The sequence below is a fragment of the Fopius arisanus genome, unplaced genomic scaffold (assembly GCF_000806365.1).
Source record: "Fopius arisanus strain USDA-PBARC FA_bdor unplaced genomic scaffold, ASM80636v1 scaffold00134, whole genome shotgun sequence".
NCBI lineage: Eukaryota > Metazoa > Arthropoda > Insecta > Hymenoptera > Braconidae > Fopius > Fopius arisanus.
Genome location: NW_011887873.1, coordinates 87,126 through 111,863, shown reverse-complemented (window position 1 = coordinate 111,863; position 24,738 = coordinate 87,126). Strand labels below are relative to the sequence as shown.

At 38.8% G+C, this 24,738-nt stretch overlaps 1 protein-coding gene across 1 annotated transcript in view; it reads right to left on the bottom strand.

Moving 5' to 3' along the window:
- Window positions 1-24,738, bottom strand: part of CARPA (Carbonic anhydrase-related protein A) — a gene marked incomplete in the record, with an annotated part of 46,527 nt that overhangs the window by 4,870 nt on the left and 16,919 nt on the right. The window contains 5 exon segments of the mRNA XM_011313871.1: window positions 34-61; window positions 2,450-2,545; window positions 8,291-8,482; window positions 11,117-11,253; window positions 18,041-18,088. Coding sequence (XP_011312173.1) covers window positions 34-61; window positions 2,450-2,545; window positions 8,291-8,482; window positions 11,117-11,253; window positions 18,041-18,088 — 501 coding nt within the window.

The window sequence follows — 24,738 nt, the reverse complement described above, 5'->3', positions numbered from 1 at the left end:
TCTTCGAGGTTTTCTATCTCTATTGGCACCTATTGAGCTCGGGGTTTGGCCTGTCACCAAGCTGAAAGTCGAGAAAAAAAAAATCAAGATGAGATATGCATGGGTAAAAAAGAAGATGTCCTCCTTTTTATCATATATATATTTTTTACGTGTATGTTCCTGTCGTCACGAGCCCTAATTCGTTTTTCATCGATTTCTCATGAATGTCGAGTGTGTATAAAGTTGTATGGGTGAAGGGGGGGGCAGATAGGAGGGTGGAGGTGGGGGTGGCTAAGTGCACGCTACAAAGAGCACCACCCACACCACCCCAACCCACCCCCAAAGACGAACGAGCTTTCCAGTCGTTTCCAACTTCCATGGCAGGTGTCGTTATACGGCACATCGTAAAACTACCGCTACCTCTCTCACTCTTATCGTCATACCCCACTCAGAGGTGAAATCATAAATTATGAACATGATCGGTGAAGATTTTTTGGCATCGCGACAACTGCAATCATTATTAGTCACGATAAAATCGTAAAAATGGTACATAGAAGTTTATTTTTTTCGTTTTGTTTGTTTTATTTGTTTCGTTTATCCAATTGTTATTAGAGTGTGGAAGGGAGAATTGATTAAAATAAAGTTGAAAGATGTGTGTGAATCGTGTCTGACTAGTCGTATGGCAAATCTACTTATTTTACTTATTCTCACATAAAATAATTGTGAAGCATTCTGTTGTGCTTGATAACTCAATTTATCACCGGAGATACGGGAGGGAAAAAAAAATTGACACGATTCACCTCAGAAATGTATATAAACCACGAGACAACCTAATTTCCCCTCTCGAAGCGTTCGTATCCCTTAATCCCGTCGAGTTGTCACGTAGTCAGACTCGAGAGGGTGACTCCCGCCAAGGATGTTGAATATTTAGAAGCCAGACCGAACGTGTTAACAAATATAAAAGTCACCCGGGATGAGGGAGAATGTGCGAAAACATTGAAAAAATAAACTTTCATAATTCTTCACAAGTATACTTCATCAAACTTTTTATACTTTCGAATTCAAAAAAAAAAAATCATCCAAATACATTTTGACTTGAATATTTTCTAGACTTGAATCGAGTATAAAACTCAATTGACTCTATTTTTTCTATTTTTATTTTCAAAATAATTTGTTTGAATCATGGAAATGGCGGAAAAATTGGATAGATTGGGTTCTGGGCTTTCTACTTGAATCAAGTACGGGTAAAAATTTTTTTTTCTTTTTTCGTCGACTGCATGTTCTCCCACTGCAATCTGTCTTTGAACTTTTGGGTGAATGACGGCATCTTCTCTCGGTGGGAATACTCGTTCATTTAGGTAACAAACTATATCTCACTCTCTTCTTCTTCACTCGACTCCACTTCTCGTGTCTCGGAGGTATAATCCGTCTGAATTACAGTCGTCAGACTTCACCCTATTTCCAACCCCCCACCTTCTCACCCTAGTACCATCCCCTTTTACGAGTCCTTACCCGTTCATCGAGAGATCGAGCACCTGTTAAGGCTTCCTTCCAGGATGCTGAAGACGTATTCACATTTTTTTTTCCTCCCTGCTTTTGTGTTGAAAGTATGTCACAACATCTATTAATTTGCCGTCGGATTGAATTAACGGAAAACTACTGTGAATATTTAAAGTCTATTTAAATTATTCCAAGAAATTCACTGTTTATTTAATCGGAAAAAATTCAATAGAATTTTGTATGATGAATGGAATAATGAATTCTGAATTGAAAAATTAATTTATTATCAACAATAAGTAGATAAATAAATAAAAAATCCAATCACCCACTTGTTTGGGTAATGGAATTGGGGTATAGGGTGAGTTGGAAAATTTTTTCCAATAAAATAAATGAGTGACTGGCAACCCCGAAAGGATTTTCTAATTTAACCATTTCTCGTTATTTATCATAGCGTTTATCTCTTTGAATAACCAGTGGAAAACGGTTTTTCATTTAAACTGAGTGAAAATAAATGAGTAAAGTGGAAGGATTCAACCTAAACCGTTTTTACTCTCCTATTAAAAAGAAACGAAGAAAATTTTATTCTCAGTTTTCTCTCTCGTCATTAAAATCCCCAGGGGCCATGGCATATTTATTCCCCACAGAAGCGTACACTTCTGGTTTACCTCTTCTCTTCCTATTTCTATCTGAAAACCCCTCACCATTCCTCCCTTACTTACCTCCTCATCAAGCCCGTGTCTCACTCTATCTGAGGTTTTCCTAGTGGTACATCAACTCGGTAAAATCACTTCTACCAGTTTATTTATTAACTGGCGCCTCTCACATTAAGCTCCCTACGAAGATGAGGGACTAACCAAAATAAGCTTGATTAAGCCACTGCAATAACCCTCCAACTCCTTTGCCACTCGCTTGTTTATTATTAATTTTGGTAATTTACTAAAAAATTTGACTTTTCAATGGTGAAACTCACCTGAACCATGATTGAAATGGCAACGAGCCCCTGGCTCTTGTGCTGCGCCTCGCTCATATTATGATACAACTCAGCATTAAATCCATAAACCTGGATCTGAAATGCAAGAGGAAAAAATAAATAAATAAATAGATGTTTTTGTCGGGAGAAGTATCTCGTACACAATAGAGCATTCTGAGAAATATACCGAAACGTATCTTTATATTCAAGTGGAAGTGGAGGGGACGATAAACCGAAAACACAATAAATTATCTGGCACTTTGTGGGCACCCGTGGAGTATGCTCAGGGTAGGAGAGGTTGGAGGGTTTAAGATCCCACTGGGAACGTTCTCCAAAGGATAAGAGGGGGTTGAGAAGAAAAGGGAGGGAGAGTGGGATGAAAATACCAGGGATGCGACGAGGCATGCTTCAAAGACTCGAGAAGGAGCCAAGGGTTGGGAGAGGAAGAGCGTAAATCTACTGCATCTGATCAAAGTATGACGAGTACTACTGAAATAGGTGGAGGGAAGGGGCAATCCCCTTTTTCATCTTTTATTGCTCCTATTTCCGTACGGTACAATTTCCCCTTGAGAATTGAAATTTTACTCAACATAATAGAATTATATTTGATGACTCATCGTCTCCAAAAGATCATTTCACCAGGTTATCGAAAAAAATCTCATTTCTCTCCGTCATTAATTACTCGGAATAACTTTCTACTGGCTACTTGACTTTTGCCGTTAAATTTTGATATATCCATTGCATTATCTATCACAAAGCCCTCTTTCATTTCATCTCATCTCTTTTTACTCCCCCAACTCGCCTACTTTCACCCATCGTCAGTTCTCCTTTCTTCATTCGTACATTTTTTTTTTATTTTCTCTCTTCCGGTGAAAAGACGGGTGGGGGATAAAATTTTTCGAAGGGAAAATATACGGGCGTGTTATCAGGACAACGCCCTTTCCCTCTTTTCACTCCTTTCTCTCTATGTGCCTCCCTGTCTGAATGTCTGATCAAAGGGAGAACACTATCCCAGAGATATCTGGAGGAATTTCTTATCCGCTACCAGTCAACGCCACTTTTTTTTCTTTCATTTTAGCTTTTTTATCACCTCTTTCGCACTTTTTCGCCTTGGAAAATATTCCGATTATTGTAGCTCCCGGCCTTCTTCTCCTTTGGATATTCCCGGAACCTTAATCATTATTGATAAAAACATCTCCATTGACTGTCAATTCGTTTTTTTTTATCTCCGTGCCACCTATATCGTGGGATTTTTTTATCATCGTCATGATGAGGAAAAAAAAAACTTCTTCGAGGTTTTCTATCTCTATTGGCACCTATTTCTACCCCACAGCACTTTGCCGTCATCAGAGCGTAATCATTCTGCGGTGGGAGATGTTGAGAGATAAAAGCAGAGGCTTTTTCACGAGATGAAGAGATTCGTGGAATTTTTTTTCCACTTGGAAATTCAATGAGTGGCCCATGGATGAACTTTCTTGGGCTGATTTTTTCCCTCAATTTTTGGGCCAGACCATTTTATCTCTGTCGATTGATTTAAAATAATTTTTCTTTTGACTTTACAGTGAAAGCATAAGGCTTTGACATAAATAATCATCTGGAGATAACCGATGAAATTATAAAGGAAAATCATTTGGGATAGTTTAGGAGGGGGAATTGTAAATTTAATGTCATCCACTGAGTTGCAAATTTCAGCTATAATTTAGCATTTGCGACAGAACGATGGTTTTGGTGAGATAGAAATTGCGAGAAGATGAGGGGAAGGAGGGGGATGAAGAGGGTGATGAAGGGGGGAATGAGGGTTTCACAGTAAATCCGAGAATAGCAAAGATACATATAGACACGGAGAGTTGAGGTTTAAGTTTGGGTTTAAGTTTCACAGTATTTACATTATTCCGTATTCGCAGGGCCAACCCTCAAACCATAGCAAAATTTTCCAAACACCAACTTTGTGTATTATTTTATATTTACAGATATACACCCACTTGGGACAGTGATTCTACTTACTTCTCCTGAAGCAAGTAGAGGGAATGAAGTTTGAGATATCGGAGAAAATTCATTTTTAATGAGGTCATGGAGTTGGTTATATTTTCAATTCACTTCTCGACAATTGAATTTAAACTCAATACATTTCACCATTGGAAGGAAAAAATAAGTACCCGGGGTATTGAGTGGAGTAATGAGGTGAATTCATCGGTAAATACGTGGAGATATCGGAAAATTTTATTCTGGGATTTATTCTCGATATATCGTTCAATTCTATCGTATTTTAAATTAAAATCGGGGAAATTATGAAAGTTCAGCAGTGGTTTTTTTGGGGGGGCAGGGGCGGGGGGAGTAATACGTGGAGTAACTTTAGTTGTTGGGGAGAGGGACGGACAATTGAAAAAAAATAAAATTTTTTCTACGAATCAAGCGTTGATTTCGCACAGTTTCTCACCTACGAATTGGGGTAACAATCAGCCCTAGGCATAACGAAAAAATGAAATTCAAACAGACGAAATTGAAATCTCCGTGGAATCGAAAATTGGTAGAATGTAATAGGAATTGAGAGCAGAGAGGCTGGGGTAATTGACTCAGGTTAATCAAAATCGGTATTATGCTCTTTGGTGTGGAGTAATATTTGAGGTATATGTATGTAGCCACTGTTCTAGATATTATATATACATTGGTTAAAGGATATAGGGTGGTAAAAGGGGGTTAGAGACACACAAGTGGGTATATACACTTGAGCTGGTTCTCAGGGCGCGTATTTGAGGGACCGTTGGTGCTTTGATGCCAGAGACCGAATGCCGAGAACCACCACAGGGTGATGGAGTACTCACCACTGACCATTTCTGTGACCATCCACTATACGCCAGATAGATAAGTCTCAGGAGGGCATAAAAAAATCCGTGCGAAAGAGAATTGATGAGTAAAATCACGACGATTACACCCCTTGCCATTTTCACTTTTCCCCTTTTCTTATCGAGAGGTGATTACCAGGCTCCATTGATAATCATGAGGGTGGCAGTCAATAGCTGGATATATCCCTTCAGCTCTTGAATTACTCGATTGAAATGTACTCTAAATGTGCGAATGTAAAATCGGTACTTTGAGACGAGATAATTTTTAGTATGCTAATTTATTTTGCGAAAATTCAGGTTTGTGGTTTGGGAAATAAAATAGTTTGAGGTCTTGGCTAGTGGAATGGACTATCGCCCCAGATCCATAAATTTTCCAAAATCGGAAATAGTGGTGGGTGTATTGAGGATTTGGAATGAAATCAGGTTATTCTCGTTATGGGACTGGGGTGCACTGGCAGCATTTTAGATGGTACAATACGTGATAGGAGAGAATGGTACGCATGCAGTTGCGTCCCAGGCGTAGGGCCTAGCGTTAATATAGTTGAAGGGGGATTGGTTGGGTGGAGGTTAGGGTAGGAAGACAGGTGGGATTGCGCTCGTATATCTATCACGGTAGAATAGTGCATTGTGCCAGAAATCGTGATGGCATGCCCATATGCCACGGGATGCAGTCATGGACCACTCCTGACGTACCAATTATAGATGACGTATACCAATATACCTATCCAATGCCTCAAGACACTGGAGAAAGCCCCATCAGCTGCATTCCCATAACAAATCCCCCCTCCAAAAAAAAAAAACATTAATGATTCTCTCAGGTTATTGACGTTCCGGGAGTAATAATTAAAATTCCATTCCATTCCGTGTTTCAAGACACTAATTGAGCCCCTCATGTATCAATGCGCAATATCAATTTAGATAAACCCCCAAAAATTATCTGAAGTTGAAGGGTTCTTTCTTTCTTTTATTTTTCACAAGTCTCCCCTGAATTTCTCGGATATTCGAATAATTCCTGTGATCATAATCCAATTTCAAGAATCACACGCGAATGAATAATTCACTAACCCCTTTTTGAAAATTCTATTTATTCAAATTTCATTTCCGCGGCCGTTTAAAATGTTAATTCCCTCTCTCGCTCTATCCCGCTAGCGCTAATCAATGTTTAATTTGTCAAGTGCTACTTAATGCGGTCAACTCGACGTGACTAGTGTCATTAATTTCAATTAATTACAGTCGTTACCGCGGCCACAGGGTCACGCCGCTGATATTTTCCACACCCCCTTGATATTCTCCTGTTGCGTGACATCATTTTTTTAAACTAGCCGGAAAAAAGAAAAAAATGATAAAATCACTCTACACACACTGTAGTGATGTGGAACCCTTTAAAATCCCTTCTTAATGCGATGATCCTCATCACACCAATCTCATCCCTGAAATTAAGCCTTCATCTCCCGGATTGTACTTTTATGAAGGGTTTAGCGAAAAAAATAAAGTCGAATGGAGGAGGGGAAAAAAAGGGAAGTAGATAAAACGATGACGAAAAATTTTCATCAAGCCCCGGCAAACGCAAATTTGCTTAATTATTCTCGGCTGACGTGAGCGCCATAGAGTGCCTCCCGGTTAGAGCGTTGGGAAAAGCCTCGGTTGGGAGGCACGATGCCTCGTAATTGTAGTGGGTCGTTTATAGTTGAACGACCCTCCTAGCTGTGCGATTGTCTGTCATGCCTACGAGTGCCCTCTTATAGCCCTTGGAGGGATGCAGCACGTTGCATGCTCGGAAAAAAAAAATTATATCAAAATGAATTGGAAAAATTGGGAGCAATTCCATTTGGTTTCATTCAATTTTCCGGCCTTTTAGCACAAATTTTCCATGGGACCAAAAAAAAAAAAACATGGTCGCCCTACCCTTTAAATTGATCAATTCATCGATGAAAGTCCAGTTGTTTTTTTTTCAATTTCAAAAAAGAGGATTGCGAATTTTGCGGGGCATAATGAAGATGAAACATTACCATAAATTTTCATTGGCTATGGTCAGCCCAATGCCATACATTATCAATGACACATCCTCCATCACCGGCGTAACCACCAAAAATCATTGAAATACTCTCCACCCCCTCAAGTTTGATTGTGATTATATTCCAGTGATTTCTCAATTTGTCATCCAATTGGTACCAGGTGAGGAGGTTTATTTGTCCAGCAGCTCTCAACAGTGTCATAGGACTGTAGAAGGGTAGGGGTGTAGTCCACTAATGGTCAAACAACGCTTGGTGATACGAGTGGAATCATTATGATGTACGTAACAGGGTGAGTAGACAGAAGTGGGCATCAAATTGACAGGAGGGCATAATTGGTCGCAATTTGCGTACATCTGTACCAAGGACACAATCTCCACCCTCGGCCACTTGACGATCTAGCTGTCCCCTTTGATCGCCTTAATTCGATGGTATTTGGATCAAGATCTTGTCCAATGGTGCACTCTATGCTGATTGATTTTTCCATCTTTTTTTTTGATTCGGGTAAATCTTCAGTTGCTCATTGAAATGATCTGTCGAAGCTATTTCGCAATTTTTTTCATCAGCACATTGCACAAACCATTTGTCTTGGAGAATTGATGTGAAAATCAGTTTCAGTGGCATCTGCATTTGCAGTAGTCTTGTTATGTTGGTCACAACAGGGAATTCAGGATCAGACGCTGGTGGTTACTCGATAGCAAATAGTTCGGGTGAATAGTTTTGCGAATGGCGAGACCGTTAATCGATTCTCGGTGCATCGAATATACTTTGGGGGTTGTTGCATTGTCTGGATTATTTGTGAGACAATTTGGCGAATTTACCGAATTTATAGAGTTCCTTCATAGTTTATTCAACTATTTGTAAATGACAGAAATGCTGGGATTTATCGGCACGTGATAAGGAATTTTTTCTCGATATAGATAACAACACAAAAAAAAAATAATAAACCGCTAATTTTATTTTATTTCCATTGCATTTGTAATTACCTCAGCGGGAAAAGGATAATTATTGACACGATGCTCCGAGCCGAGTTTATTATCCATTCCGTAGTGAATATAAATCTCTTCAAACTGGTAATGATACGCCAATGGGCCTCCAGTTATATTAACCCTGACCTTGGATTCTTTATCAGCCTTGAAAACCAGAAATTGTCCAGTATTGTGGAGATGTCCAGCGACCTGCAATCAAAAAAATCAATTTCGATGAATCGCGTAAATACTTGATCGACACTTTGTTTTTTTTTCCCCCAGTGTGAAAAGTAGGGAAAGAAAAATCGTACGGGAAAAAGCCTTTCAGAATTTGCCGAAACTTCCCCTCAACATCTCCCAATACCAAAGTACTTTTTGCCTTTATTTCTCTCTCTCTCTCACCCGCCCAATGTCAGAGTTTGTGTTTTGTTCGAGTCTGGGGTGGGGGCTTTCCCTTACTCCTGACAGACAAAAACTGGCTAACGTGTTCGCCTCGGGGTAAAAGAGAACGTAGAGATGGGGTGGGGGGAGAGGCTTCTACGATAATTGATTAGAGATTTAATTGGACGGAATGGGTGAGTAGGCGGCAGGGGGAGACAGGGGCAAGAGAGTAAAACTGGCTTGGGGGGTTGAAAACGAGAGGGTGACTTGGTAGAGGGAAGTCCATTTTCTTGTACGTCCTGTGAACGTGAATTATGACGTCATCAGTTAGAAATAATGAGGTAACCTCGGGTTGAGGATTGAACCAAACTCCACTACCCCCCCAGCCCCCTACCCACCCTCCAATCTACCACCTATACTTTGCTCTTCTCTTTTCACTTGGGTTAGACACGTCGGCAGAATTTCCTCGCGATAAACTATTACTTCACAATTAATCTCCCCCTTTTTTTTTGGAAATTTTGGGGTTTGGCTTTTGGGAATTTTTTTTTTTTATTTGGGGCACAGGATTGTACTCGCAGTTGGGGTTCTTATTGTACTTCTTATATCGTGGGGTGAATTATGGTGAATGCGTGATTTATGGAGTCAACGAATGCAGTTGGCGAAAGTTTTGGATAGAAGGTGAATAGAAATTTGTGAAAAGGTTTATTGATTCTGGGAAAATCAAAGCATCCGGTGGAATAAATATGACGGGAATAATCACAGAGTTATTCAGTTTTGAGTTACAGTGAGTTATTGGGATTTATTCTGAGTAATTCTTGAGGGAATTAGGAAAATTTCAAAATGAGACGTTAAAAAATAAGAGTTGGTGGAATTTCATTTCAATTACACTGATGTGAAGCTATTGTTCCGTTGTTTTCGAGTGTAATAAGAGAAAACAATTCTGTGAATCGCATTCATCATGGTGTCGAGAAAATGAAATGAGGAAAAGGGATGAAAAGGGAGGAAAAGTGAGGAAAGGGGAGTCTTGAACGCCCACTATATTTTTCTCTTCTACCTCTTCTCGTTTGAATAAACAAATAAAATCTGAGTAAATAAAGGGCTGTTGGATGTGGGAGAGGGGATGAGAGGATGAAGTTTAGTTTTAAGTTTTGGGTGGAGTTGTGGGTGGAGATTTTAAGGTGGAGGTCAGGAAAGCACAGTCAGCAGAATAGAAAAGGTATATGGTTGAGGGTATAGTTGAGGCAAAAGCCAAAGACGCTCCGGTTTGAGTCGGTTCTATTGTTTAATTTAAGTGCCAAAGTTTTAACCCTAGCCTGACCCCTCAACCCACCACTGCCAGATAAATTCTGACCCGAGACGGGACGATTAACCCGCGATGACGTCAGCCCGCGGTCTGCACGGCTGACTGGAGGATTTTCCCATTTTTTCTCTCTCTCCCTCCTTCAATTAAAATTTTTTCTCCTCTTCCTGAGCGGCTAAAAAAATCAATTCGCTGGCAATAGGCAGTTGAAAGTTATAAATAATTTACTACCTCGTCTCGGAACAATTTCAGAACAATTGACGAGTTATCGGTGAAAATTCATCTGGCAATCTAATGCCCTATTAATTATTTTTACAACGCCATTAGTTGAGTAGATAAATCACTCGATTAATTCATCATTGTCGGTTGTTGTAATCTTTTAATTTTTCAATTTTCCACTTGAGATAATTTTATTTTTTAAATAAATTGAGGGGAGGAGAAAGAAAAATAAATGCAAAGGCTTTGTGCGTGCCATACCTCGGTTTTGATAAACGACCGCGTAATTAATGGGTCTCGTCATACCGAATTAACATGTTACAAGCGTGTACAGGAGCCGTATAGTAACGATGAAATTGTGGGGGGGAGGAAAATAACAGAGAGTTGATGATGCGTATGAAAGGGGGTTTTCGGTTAACGCTGATATTCGATAATTAATATTTTATGTTGTGATCCATTAAAAGGGGAAAATTGTTTCTGATTAATGACAGGTAATTGTTCAATTGCAACTACTCGATATTTTTCCCCAGGATTCGAGCCTTTATCGTTCACAGAGAGTTATATTTTTTTTTTACTCAACCTGTAAATCACAAAATTGTCTGCCCCATCCCTCGGGATTGGCCACCCCCTCCCTGAAACCTCGAGGATCAGAAAATAAATACCCTTATCCCAGATTTGTCATCCGCAAAACTTCCATACACTCGTATTTTTGTTTTCTTCTCTCTCCCTTTTTTCCTCCCTCATCCCCTTGCCTCAAGTGATCTTATCAACTTTTCCAAAGGCCAAACTAGAATTAAACTTTTTTTCCCCGGTTTTTTGGTTGAGTTTTTCCCTTAATTCCCGATGGACTCCATCGGTTATCAGATACAGGCCTAACGGAAAACCGAGGAAAACAAAAAGAAAAAAAGAATGGGCAAGAGATATAAGTGGAGGAATTGATATATTACCTTGTGCTTGTCCACCTGAACCGGTCTCAAGTGAGGATCGAATAGTAACTTGTCTGGCTCAATGTTTATGGGACTCTGGCGTCTACCTTTGCTACATAGTGACCATTGTGGATTTATAAGACCCCAGAATGAAGGACCTGAAACCATAAAAGCCACAAGAATAATCATTAACACTTGCAACCGATCAGCCGATAAAAATTCATTATTTATCGGGCTGTTAAAATACTTGACGTGCGATAATTTCCAATTATCAAATAGTGTTGATAAAAAGAAAGGGGATTGTCGGTCGTAACGAACCGTCAATCAACGGTAATGAACCAACTATTTAATCTCGTTATTTTTTTTTTTTTATCATCAACTCGCTAATATCTCTTCATCACCAGCACCATGGTTCAGTGAAAACAACCAAGAGGAAAAGAAACTCATTAAGAATATACTTTCATTCGTACTCTTTTCTCCGCGATGCGATATCGATTCCATTTGACAGGAGAAAAGTTAAATTTCTCAGAGGAGTCGACAGTGGGAGGCGAGAGAGCAAAATGATGAGAATCGGACGTGGGAATTGAGAGGGTGGGAGTGTCGGTGGCCGAGGAAAACTCGGAAAAATAAAAGATAAAAATATATAAAGGAAAAATCCCCCAACACAAGTCCCAGAGGTCCATATACCGAGATCAAAAATTCTTTTTACTCGGAGTAAAAAAGTTTGGAATTACTAAAATTTCAAATTTTTTCCCTCCACCCGTCTCCCCTCATTTTTTATGAATGACGGTGGAAAAAGTTTGTCGACTTTTGCCGTATTTCACACTGCCGTTTATTTTCAACAATTTATATTGATATGCATATCTGAGTGGTAATGGATAAAAAAAAATTGAAGGAAATGTCGTGACAACTCAATTATTAATTTCGAATCATTTTATTATTATATCAAATTTTTATTTTTGTTATTTTATGAAGATTGACAGATCAGAGAATTCATCAACTGGATATTGTTAATGAAAAAATAATTTTTGGATTATTTCTGTCGAAATAATTAATAAAACAAGTTCCATGGCAGTCTCAGTTGAAATTTCTCTCACAGTGTGACAAGTGATGGGTGAATAAATTCTTGAAATTTCCACCTCGTCGTGATTTACCATTGAAATGAGGGGATTTTTACATTTCAATCGAACATTTGAATTGAATACTCATTTGCATGTCAACACAGCGCGAGTAAAATAATATCGGCAGAAGGTCAAAATTAATCAAGCCCTCGGCGTGATTTCAAACCAGTTACCCACCGAAAATTCCGTTAACGCTGAGAGAATGGTCGTAATTAAACGCTCGCATATCATTACGCTCATTGTGAAATCACCTCTTCTCTGATGTTGGATGAGGTGTGTGAGTGGGTCAAAAACACGTATTAATAGAAACTGGTTAGCTCGAGTATACGTAGACACCCAACCAACTCGGTTTATCGCTTTGGTAATTTTTAATTACATTTCGCGTGCACACATACCGTAATAACTTGCATACATTACAATTGCATTTATCAAACAACGCCACACCTCTTGAGAGTTGCGTCTCATTCGTCCAAGTCATTTCAAGGCATCAAAAAATGCATTATCATCAATTTAACAATTTCCTAATTCCCTAATAATAAAAAAAAAGACAAATAAAAGTGCAATGAGTAAAAAAAGGGAGTAAATTAGAAAAACCAATTTTTTTATATAGCAAAAAATAATTTTTTTTTTATAGGGAATGTTTTCTCGCGTGCGTTGAATGGAAAAGTCATCGAAGTATTGACAATTCTTTCTCTACTAATGTTAGTTTCAATCGAGTGTAATGGAGAGGGGTTGGATGAATTGTGATTACTTTGTTATCAGACAGGGGTGGGAAGGAGGGATGGCAAACTAACCATTAAGCACCATATCTGACAGGTATTGCCTGACTCGTGAGCGTTCGAAGGCGCTAGGGATAACAAGCCTATTATTGAAACTTGTGGAAAGCACTGGGAACAATCATACTGCAATTAGCAAAGTGATCGAGTGTTTCTACACTCCATTACCATCCGGTTAAATAATTATCCGTTATCCAAGTTCATTCTATTTAAAAAAAAAAACACAATAACCAGACAGGCTATCACAATATTAATAAATATTATTAAAAAATGGCAATTTCAATTTAAACTTTTGCCAATTTGATGAATAATAAGATTGAGAGTTATTCTCCAAGTCTAATTTGATTTTTCGTGAAAGTTAAAATTTGGGGAAGAAAAAAGGTATAGGGAGGAGAGATGAGTGGATGTCATGAATATTATATAAAATATCAATAAAAAAAAAATGAGTAGGCAAGTCCAATTAAGATGTTTTTTCCGGAACGGATATGGGTTTTGCCCAGACGTCTGTTGGTATGTGGATGGCACAAGTATATATATAGAGTGGAAAACCATGGCTGTACCTCGGCCTACTACCGTCCTGAATTCATATGCATACATGAATACATTTCACTGTTTCTCCAATCAAGCCCGAGCCGTCCCAGTGTCCCCGAGGGTTAGAGGGAAAGAGTAAGGGCTTTTTTAAATTTTTTTTTTTTATTTCAACAACAGAGAGAAGTGGAGGAACTATTGTCCGGTCAAATAACTCTCAATACCCCAGATTTTTTCTACTCTTTTTTTCTCAGGGTTATCGATACGTTCATCAAGATAACTATAGGGTTTCATTGTTTTTCCCGGCTGGAATTTTTCTCTTTGATTATCCGTTACAATGGTTGGATTTTTTCCCTCTCTCTTTCACATCATTTATCGAGAATTTTGCTATTTCCATCCAACACTCATCGCAATCTTGAATGAGTTAAAAATGAAAAAAAAAAATTATGGCAGTGTAATTGGGTCCCACAGGGGAATCATCGGTGTATCGATGAAATTTCCACTCTCAAATACCGATAATCAACATCTCCATCACAATTAATTTTCAACTCATCAATAAAACAAAATGCCTACGTAAAAAATTCAATTGTCCGTAATTTGAAAAATAATAACTCGACAATTACTTTTTTTTTTCACACCAATATTGAATCAACGATTTATTTTAAAAATAGTCTCACTAATTAACCCCTCACCCAAATACTCGTTCAAATATATCTGAATTGGTGGGTGGAGGGGGAGAAGGAGGAGAGGCGTTGAGAGATGAAAAAGGAAAATAAAAATCCACTTCTTCTTTGTCATTTATTTTTTACGGGTGAGAAGATATCGCAATAAACCGATCGTGCGAGTTTCAAGTGCACCAACGGAAAAACTTTTGTCACCGGTACACATTGGCGAGGGGGAAAGGGGGGTTACGAGGAAAGAGAGGGGGGAGGGGTAAAAAAGAGAGATGAGATATATATTTCGTTCGTGGCGTGTCATTAACGAGCACAAACCCCTTCGGCGGGACCCAAACACTTTTTTTTTTATTTTTTTTACTTTCTCCTCCTTTTTTTATTTTACTTTTACCCCACCCCCTCCTCTGGACTCTGTTGTTTTTCATACCTTCCTGCAGCTGACCCGAGTGCGCGCGCCATCAGATCTTTTGTCACAGCTAGATATTTCCTCTCCACCATTCCCTATATTTTTTTTATTATTATTATTACTTTTTTTTCAGCCTCTTCTTTCGATTTGTTCGTCGTTATAACAACGTGCCAGTATAAATTTTTATGAGACGAAAATGGTGTGGAAATTTGAGAAATATTATTTTTCCGTTGGGAAGAAAAAAAAATGGTGAATTCTCCCACGGGTAAAATAGTCCTCATTACATTCAGCAATATGACATTGTCGATATATTTGGATCAACCGATAAATGTGTATTATTGGTGAGGGTTATCGAAATATCTTGGGTGTCTGATGGCACCGTGAATGCCAACATTGGTTTATACTAAACCCATCCCTATCCTCACGATTGCCTATCTCTATCTGACGACGCCTGATTAATTGGACAACGATAATTAATTCGAAGCTTCTCGACAGCCTTAACGACGTCGAGCGACGATCATTGTTCTCGACACTAATCCTCAGCCCGTTTAACGCCTCTTGGGAATCGACCCAACGGTTATATACATTCAATCATTCCCATCGCTCCTCAATAACTCCTCCAAGAGAACTAATTTTCGTGGTTTTTATTTCAATGCAATCCCAGGCAAATCTATGATTAGATCTGCCCCATCATTTAGTAATCGTCAATCTCATTACCAATTCGACGATTCATTCTAAAAAAATCCGAGTTGAGAATAAAAAAATGTGAGAAATTCTCACCCTCATAAAAATTTCCCTACATTTTCCCGATGTTACGTGCAGCCTCATTAATTCATTTATACGATCCGAATCAATACGTCGATTGACACTAGAAGAGAGAATTCATCATCGGTTGATTAAAAAATGGTATGTCTCTCCGCGAATTAATATTTTCACCCCTAAAAAATTCAACAACTGTTCATTTATTGGAAAGTACCATTCAACTGACGCGTGTTTGAAATCCAGTAAATTTTCCATCCTCTTTCACCACTCACCCCGAATCCACTCTATACAGAAGCAATTACCTTAGTTAATTAACGAATTTACAGGGGAAACGTGTAAATCCTCAACACAGTACGCGTGAATCCCAGGGAAAATGAAGCGCACGGCGAGGGGGAGGGGGCGAAGGGGAGGTGGTGGGATGGTGGGGTGGTCATGAAGGGGTTGGGTTATCGTTATCGTAGCCGATAACAAGGTGATCCACCAGCGAGTAACATCGAATTGCATTTCCAAATTCGATTGGACCATTTCCCTCTCCCCACAATTTCAGTATAATTTTTTTTTTTTTAATTCTGTTAATACGACAATATATTGTCGACTGGACAATCGACGAATTCAACCGAGCGAAATGCATTCCAGATGAGCTCTGCATCATTCTGCTAGGCTATGTTTCGGGGAATGGTTGGTGTGGAGAAGAAGCGGGGGGTACAGTAGCCTCATTCATGTACACATATTGCTCAGTAAAGCCCTCGTCATTAACGCGTTACGATTAATTATTTTGAAATCCTTTTCACGAGTAACGCACCACTTTGTCGATAGAACTCGTATCGAATACTATGGGGGGATTATTGTTTGAATTCAAGAGACACAGAATTTTTTTTAATGGGCAGCGGGAGGGGGAGGAGGAAGAGGTTGATTAGTCCGATTAGTTCTAATTGAATTAATTTTTGGAGGAATAATTCCATTAGAAGGCCATCGAAATAGAAAGGTATTGAAGACGAAGATGAAGGGGTATTTATTAATAAAAAAATATACTTCCACCGGAAATTGTGTTTACACGGTAAAATTAATGCATACCCCACCCAAGACTGAGTTTTTTTTTTTTTTAGGAAAAAGCATACTCTATGCATACATGCATGTTCAACACCTGAGGGAACAGAAGAGAGGCGACAGTGGACCACGCCAGGATGTTAAATTACAGCATTTAAATAATTTCATTTAATCTCCCTCTCTTCGTCAATTCCCCTTACCCCTTTATCCACTACATATACCCGGTGTCCTTTAACTGTTCCTCGGGACTGGCATATATACACTGACTCGTTATACAAGAAGCTCTCCGAACCGGATAACCCTCACCATCCGGACTCTGGAATATTTTACAACTAAATTAATGCGACACACAGTGCGCACCCACCACCTACCGAGAGTGAATCCACGTGAAGGAGTGGAGGTACTGGCAGTGCTGATACCCTGTTGCTTAATGGCTTTACGAGTCTGATAGGATCACGTAATTATATTTTACGGTGGATGAGGGAAGGGTTTAAGAGACGAGTGGTATTATGCCTCAAACTGTTGATGAATTACACATCAGCCTGTTTTTTATTTTTAATAATCAACATGTTGATTATTTTTCAACGTGATTATCATCGCGACGTATTGATTAACCCCCAACGGGTTGATGAGCTCGTCATGAATAATCAACATGTTAATTATTCCTTCCCCTTCTCCCTCCGTCTCTCCACCAAGTGTTGACAGTTCTCATGTGGTGATGCTTGAGAAAGAAAATTCTCGATTAAAATAAATGGAAAATAGGATGAATGTGTTCTCCAGGGAAATTTCACGCGAGTAAATATATTTGATACACTCTAAAATGAAAATTCAGTGAAGGTTATTGGTTGTAAAACATAGAGAGAAGGTATGGACCATCTGCCCACGATATGAAACTTCCTCAACCCTAAAAATTCCCCCACCCACCCTCGTCTTTTTTCCCGTCTTTTTTTTTTTGTTTTACAAGGGGTGATGTCGAATCCGGTAATAAGTTTGCCAGTGCCCCCCTCTTTTCTCTCTGTACCGGGTGTTCGTAAAGCGGGCGATAAAAATTCGTACCGAGCCATGAAATTAACTGTGTCGACCTCTGCCCCTGTAGAAAGAAAAAAAAAATAAACGAAGAAAAAAAGTGAAACATAATATTTATATGGGGACTTTTGCATAGAACAAGTTGTTCTTTTTTCGGGGATAAATTTGAGGGAATTTTCAATATGGGAATTTTTTTAACAATCCACCAAAAAATTATTGTATTAAATTGAAGTAATTGGTGGAGTTAATGGGTAAAAGTAGAGTTTATTTTCACCTCAAATAGCAGTGGCGAAACAAATGAGAATTTTTCGAATTTCTGTGATTATCCAATTTGGCCGATTAGACAATGTCTGCTATCACTTCTAGATTTTAATGAGTTTCTTTACACCAGCGGGTAATTACAAGGTGATCCTATCACCGAGCTAAACTCATCAAGTCTCATTAGTGTCGAGACGAAAAGTTGAAAAAGTGAATAGTCGGAAAAATCAGAAAAGCTCATGAAAAAAAAAAGAGTATTACAATCCCAGCAGTCAAATTCACCATGAACTGAGTCCTGAATTTAGTATTTATCTCCAAACCTATACATATCCGTATAATTTACTCACCGGAAATGCCGTCATACGTCCACCACTCCTCCCAGCTCGCTCTCGACTCTGTAAATCATAATGAAATATTTATCCACATGTTTTCATTATTTTTTCGTTTAAACTACCAGCGTTTAAATATTTATGTCATTTTTATGTTTACACGGGAAATATTTATGCACGGGGATTTCTCGTGTTATCTCGGTCCGGGCCGGTGTCTATGCGCATACGCCGAGTTGAGAGAGATAGAAAATTTCTACATCCCCTGGCACGCGCCAACTTTAATCTACACTCTCGTATTTCTGATATTAAAACAATTCCGATTACATTAACAATTGAGTAAAACCCACAAATCCTGATGGTTCCACGATACTCCCGTGTATTTCAATAATCGATGAAAATTGATTATTGATCTGAGTCTCACTTGAGATCGAGAAAAATGTCTTATTCAAATCTCGCGAGAGCCGTAGATACTGACATAGATATTCTTCATGCCAATAACATTGATAGTTGATGATTATTGAATTATAATCTTGAAATAGAGTGAACAGCAGTGAGAAATGCATCGAATATTAAATTTAGGGTCGCCAGCTTGAACAATAAAGTAGATAATTCAATAATTTGGTGATACATGAAGACGCGGAAGGTTTATGTTAGGGTGGATCGAGGGGGTGGGGATCGATGGAGGGTTTGACCCATCCTTGGAATCTCTATGGCTCGGGGACACACGGTGAAGACCGCATCAGTGTGGCCAGACTGTTCACCGAGTACTACATACCGGAACAACGTTCAACGGCTGCCATACAGTCTTCCATATGTGCCACTGTTTGAGAATGGAGTTTCTCAACTGAATTCTCGACTGCATTGCTGAAAGCCTGATTATTTCGTCGTGCATACTCAGAATATCCTTTTTCGTTGCCATTTTCCGGAGGTAAAAATGCCATTTTCAGGCATTCGAATAGACCAAATGGATAGCACATCTCGGAAAAATTTCAGTGGTACTACTACCAAGATTTTCAAACATCATCCATCCATTTGGTATGCTAATTCACACAGATATAACATTGTCAGCGATTGTCAACGCATTCATCAAATGTCTCGCGGCTCTCTGGAAATTCTGTTAATTCCATTCTCCCTCTCAAATTCTTCACGGGAAAATTAATGAAAAATTTCAATCTTTCAGCCTTGAATGTCTGTCATTGATGAGAGTAAAAACGTAATTCGGGAAATGTGTTTGTTTTCACGGAATTCCGAAAATTCGTCGAGTAATAGGAAAACACAAATTGCCCCTAAAGTGGGTCAAACATGCACGTGGCACTCCTCTCTCTCTCCACTATTCCACGAAAAACCTCAATCGTTTCACATTTCCATTCTCCAGTAATACAAACACACGACTATTACCCTCGTTACTTCATTTCACCTTTTCCCCTTCAGTCTCAATTTGCTTTTTCCCCCTTTTTTTAGCTCAAATTACCCGCATACCATTCTCGACGTGGTCAAGTGCACGACCGAAGGCTAAATTACTGTAATCAAGGGGGTCTTGAGACTCTTGCGAATTTCACTCGCCGTGTAATCGTCCCGAGAAATCAAACTTGTCGTTAATTTTATTGTTCTCTCTCATTTTCTACCTTTTTTTTGTCGCTCCCCCGTCGCTATTTTCCCCTCCAAATTTCTCCGAGTAATGGGGGAAAAAGTGATTTCTCCTAGAAACTGTCAGCAGGGAATATTTGTCAATATTTCTTCTCCTTCTGAATAGATGATAAATGAAAATGGAATAATTGTCGGGTGTAATGCCATTGGGAACTATCGAGGGATAATTGAAGAGTTTTGCTCTTGCCTCGAGGGCGCTGCAAAAACCCTCGATTTGATTCCAACTGTTTTTTTTTTCCCACCCTCTTTACTTCTGATGTGAGAAAAGTTTTCTAATTTAACGCAATTACAGACTGTAATGAAGTAGGGTTAGGGATAGGGGTTTGTGAGGGTATGTGGGTCGCAGTAGTAGTGTCGCAGGCGGTGAATATCCGGTCAGCCGCATCGGCCAGTGGAACGTTCGTACCAGTTCCGCAAATTGACATTTGTGGCATAGAGATCATCATTTTTTGAATATCTGTGGTTCTACCCCCTCAATAACTCCATACAATCATGAAAGAAATTATTTCTCCCGAGTATATCCATTTCACACACGTCAATTTACCCATTTTGCTACACAATTTAATTATTTTCCAGAATATTCTAATAATTTTCATATTAAAATAGAAAAATCAATGAATTTATTCCAAGTAAAATTATTGATAAAAATATTGGATTAAAGTTGTTCCACTTGAAGAGTTCATTTGAATTACCTGCCAATTGAGATAACGCACAGAGAAAAATAGTTGTTGCAAATTTCTAATTGAAGTAATTGTATTGTTTCTGCCACGCGGACAAAGAGTAGAAAATAAATGAAAATTTTCAATTACTTCCCCGTAAAATCTCCCCTGAGTGCGGAGGGGGTGGGACTACTCGTGTGTAATGACCCCTTGGCAATTTGCAACCTTACTTTTAAAACCGTCCTCGGGTTCATAGATCTCCAGGAAAACAACGTCCAAGTGGCCTCATAACGAATTCATGTATGCACGACATTATGGGCGGAGAACAAAGGGAAAATCACTGGAAAAAATTTGTAACAGGGAATCACTTAGAAAATGCATATTGATGATGTCAAAATATTGGGTGTTCATTTTTATTAAAAACCGTGACAATACTGGAAATTCAGGTAATTATTCTCCGCGGTTCTCAATCTATTATTTAAATCATGAGCATTTCATATTATTTTTTCTGCAAGAGTGGGAGAATTAAAACTTTCATCGGAAATTTAAATATCCGTCAAAATAACATTTTCTTGAGCTTTAAAAATGACAAAGATTTCAGGAGTTAGTGAAGGTTGTCAGAGGAAATAAAATTGAAGCTTTCATGATGAAAAATTCACATGATATTCCGAGTGCAAGTTATCTTCCACGAGACTTCCATTTTGTGTACAGGAAACCATTGCGATGGATTATTTAATTACTTAATCATAAATTCACGGAATGATTGAATAAGGGTAAATTATGAATTCGTGATATTATAATTTATTCCATCCGGAGAGCTAAATTCAACGAATCATTCATATATTGATTTCTTTCCTCAAATTTAATTAAATAATTGAAAAAAATTCACATCTAACTCCTCCGGTTGTTACTCTCAAATATCGGTGGGAAAATGATGAGTTATTTTAGCAACTGAGAGGCTTTTCTTTTGATTTTGTCGTGAATTTTTTCAACTTTTTATCGCTTCAGTGCTTTTGATTTTTATTTCCAATTGATTTAATCTCACAATTCGATGTATCGGGAGTACAGGTGGGATTAGAGTGAAAGAATAACAAAGATCGTGGAATTTGGACAGCTAAACAACACGTGTGAGAGGACAAAAGCCGTGCAATCACGCTCGAACGAACTGACATTTTCCAGTCGATTGGAAACGACTATCGTTTTAAACAAACGCACGAACTCTCAGCAATGCACAATCGTTGGTAACCAATTTGTGGTTTGCTCTGTGTTATTCCGAGTGTTTTAAATATTTATTCAGCATCCACATTCCCAAATGTCTCCAAGCACAGATTTTTTCCTGAAATTTTCCCACCCACACACATCTGAAAAATTTTATAAAATAATATAGCTATGGTAATTCACTATGGAAACCACCGGATAGGATGGGATTAGGGAATATTTTCAATATAAATTTTACGATAAATTTTTCACTGAGAAAAAAATTGATAGTCCGAACCTCCTCCCTTATTTACATTCACTCGTCTATTTTTCTTTGATTTCTATTCCTCAGTTGCTCATGTGTGCCGCCGAGGGTGGGAAAGGGGAGAACGAGATTTTTTTACCCGCCATTTGTAGATTTTTTTTTTTTTTCGTTGCCGACGAGGGCGAAGAGTGCTCGAGGTTTACCATAGAGGTGCAGTCTCTGGAAAACGCGTTTCGTATCGATTCGCTTTAACGAGAATAACAATTTGCCAAGAGGACTCGTCTCACTCCCCCCCTCCTCCTTTTTTTTTTGCACCCGTACAAATGTAAACTCGACATTGAGTTTCTTTCATTGTGCGATAAAAAAAAAGATTGATTCTTTTGTTGCGACAATTGCAACAAGAAATTTTCTTTTTTCGACGGTTAAACGAGGAAAATCCGTAGTCAAGGTTTGGGAGGATTTAATGGGATGAGCTGGAAAATCACCCCCCTGTGCAGAATTTTCACTTTATTAATCAGTTTTTTATCTCGCTTAATCACGAATTTAGTGGATCCATCCCTTGTAAAATTCGAAATTTATATGACTTTGTAAATGAAATTTCCAGGAATTTTCGCCAGTGCATAGACTCAAAGATTCAATTATCACGATAAAATATTTTTCTTCTCTCTCATTTTGTTGAATTCCGAGGGAGACAGTGTAATACATTCTAACTAATTATGGCATACCGTAATGGGTCCACAAGGCGATGTAAAAGCACGATAATTTCATAATGTTCCTGGGCTGCATTTTGAGAGGAGGGAAAGGGTCTTTCGTATATAGATCTGCGGCCAGTGGTAAACCCGTGGCCGTTTGCTGTCTAATTTTGAGGTCGAGTGCAATGAGGTCGGATGACTATTTTGATACCCGCGTCTCTAAATTATTTTCATAATTTTTTAAACCTATTCATCACTCCGCGCCCGTCTCGCAATTGAATTAATTCACATTACATTAATTAATATTAAGATTAAAATATTTGTATAGCCTATCATAATAAAGTGATTGCCCGATGAATTGAGAATGGGCAAAAATTCGGCTGGCATCGGTATACTTTTGGATTTTTCATTGGAACCGGATGGACAGTGGAATAGAAATGGCCGGTTGTGGATGCCACCCCGAGACGGTTTGAGAAAGTCAAATAAGACGACTCCACAATACGATAGTAGAGGTAGAGGGATGAGACTCTATGCGGGTTGAATCGTAAAAACCAACCACTTGCCCACTGTACATTTCTCGCCTCTCCTTTTCTGCTCGTTGGCCCCGAGGCCTCCACTCGCTTTTCCCCTTCTTCAAATTACATTTGGCCACTCGTTCCCATACCCATGTATCCCCCACACATTCACTTTCACCCCTTTTTTTATTTACCCAAGTTTATTTATTTTTTTTCTCCCTCTTCTTCATTTTTTATTTTAGTTTTTCTTCTCGAAGCCACTCTCCAGAACTCGTTTACTGGCGACCACTCTCTCCAGTCCATCCATCTACCTCTTTTCCGTTAATTTTACGAAAGGCGACTCGTCTTTTACCCGTATGTGGGTAGAAGCCCGAGGGTTAAATCCAAGAAACCTGCAACTCTGGTGATTTCATTCGGTGGGTTAAAGTTCAACTTCGGTAGCTTTCCAGAAATCTTATATCGAATTTATCCACCGGTTAATTCAATTGAATAATTTTTTTTTATTGAATTCTCTGAGGTGTTTTTCAAAGCGAATCCATCAATTTTTATTCCCCCGTCGTTTCGTGTAGTTGAATTAATAAATCAGGTTATTTACTCGAGTGCTATGGGGGTTGGTGTATGTGTGTGTGTGTTTTTTTTTTTTATCAAAAATCTCAATCATGAAACAGCTGAACAGAAAAACGATGGAAGAATCCTATAACCGAGACAAGGGGGAGTCAGAAAGGGATGATCCGCCTTCGGAAGCGGCGTCGAGAGCCCTCGAGTAAACAAAAGAGGAAATGGGGTAAATAAAAAGCAACTGCCGAGTGCACAAGCGAGACTTGGCGACGCCAACTTTTTTTTTTTCTACCATTTTTTTTTTCTACCCCCTTACTACTTTTTTCTCTCTTTCTACTCCACACATAGACAGTCCTTTTCGTTTCTCTCATTCAGACAGCGAGAAAATTTGTCATTCCGTTTGAGTTTTTAGGGTTGAGTGAGTTTTTTTTTTCAACGTCAATTTGTCACTTTTTTTTTTCTTTCAAAAATTTCCCGGCTTGAAGGAAAAATTATGAAATTCAAACGAATGGCAATTGCCATCATGTAGTTAATGATGAATTTTGAGGATTTAATTTTTATATTGTAATTTAAACCTTTCAAAATTTTATCAATTGAACGTCATTTTCTAGCCCCACGTGGGTAATTTTCTCCCTCGGTTCCGTGATTTTTTTTTTACCTCCGTGGAGCGCTGACACCTGGCGCGACACTATCACTCCGTTGATTAATCCCTAATTGAGGGAATCGTTAAGGTGAAATAGCAAACAGTGGGTAGTGAGAGAGAGAGAGATAGAAAGATTGAGAATTCTCACCGGTTGTGATAATGATACGGTCGTTAGAGGGCAAAAGAAGTCAAAGAACCCTCTGTGTATTCAGGTCTTGGTGAGGGACGCGCATCGGATAGAAAATTGTCAGATTCAGGAAGAAGTCATTCGGTAGGAAGGGTCACGTACTATTTTTGACATTGAAATGACAGAATGAGATGGAGAGAAGTGTCTATTTTCGATGGAAATGGCAGTGTGAGGGGTGCCTTCATCGAACTAAGTAGAAGGGGTTTTGGTAGCGGTGACGCACCAGTCGAGGGGTTTGAGAAACTTTAATAACTCGCGTGACACGAGACGTAGAGTCACAAAGTTACCGTCAGATTCTGTATATCCGCATATACTCGAGTGAATATACACGTGCTCGACGGCACGTATGCTTA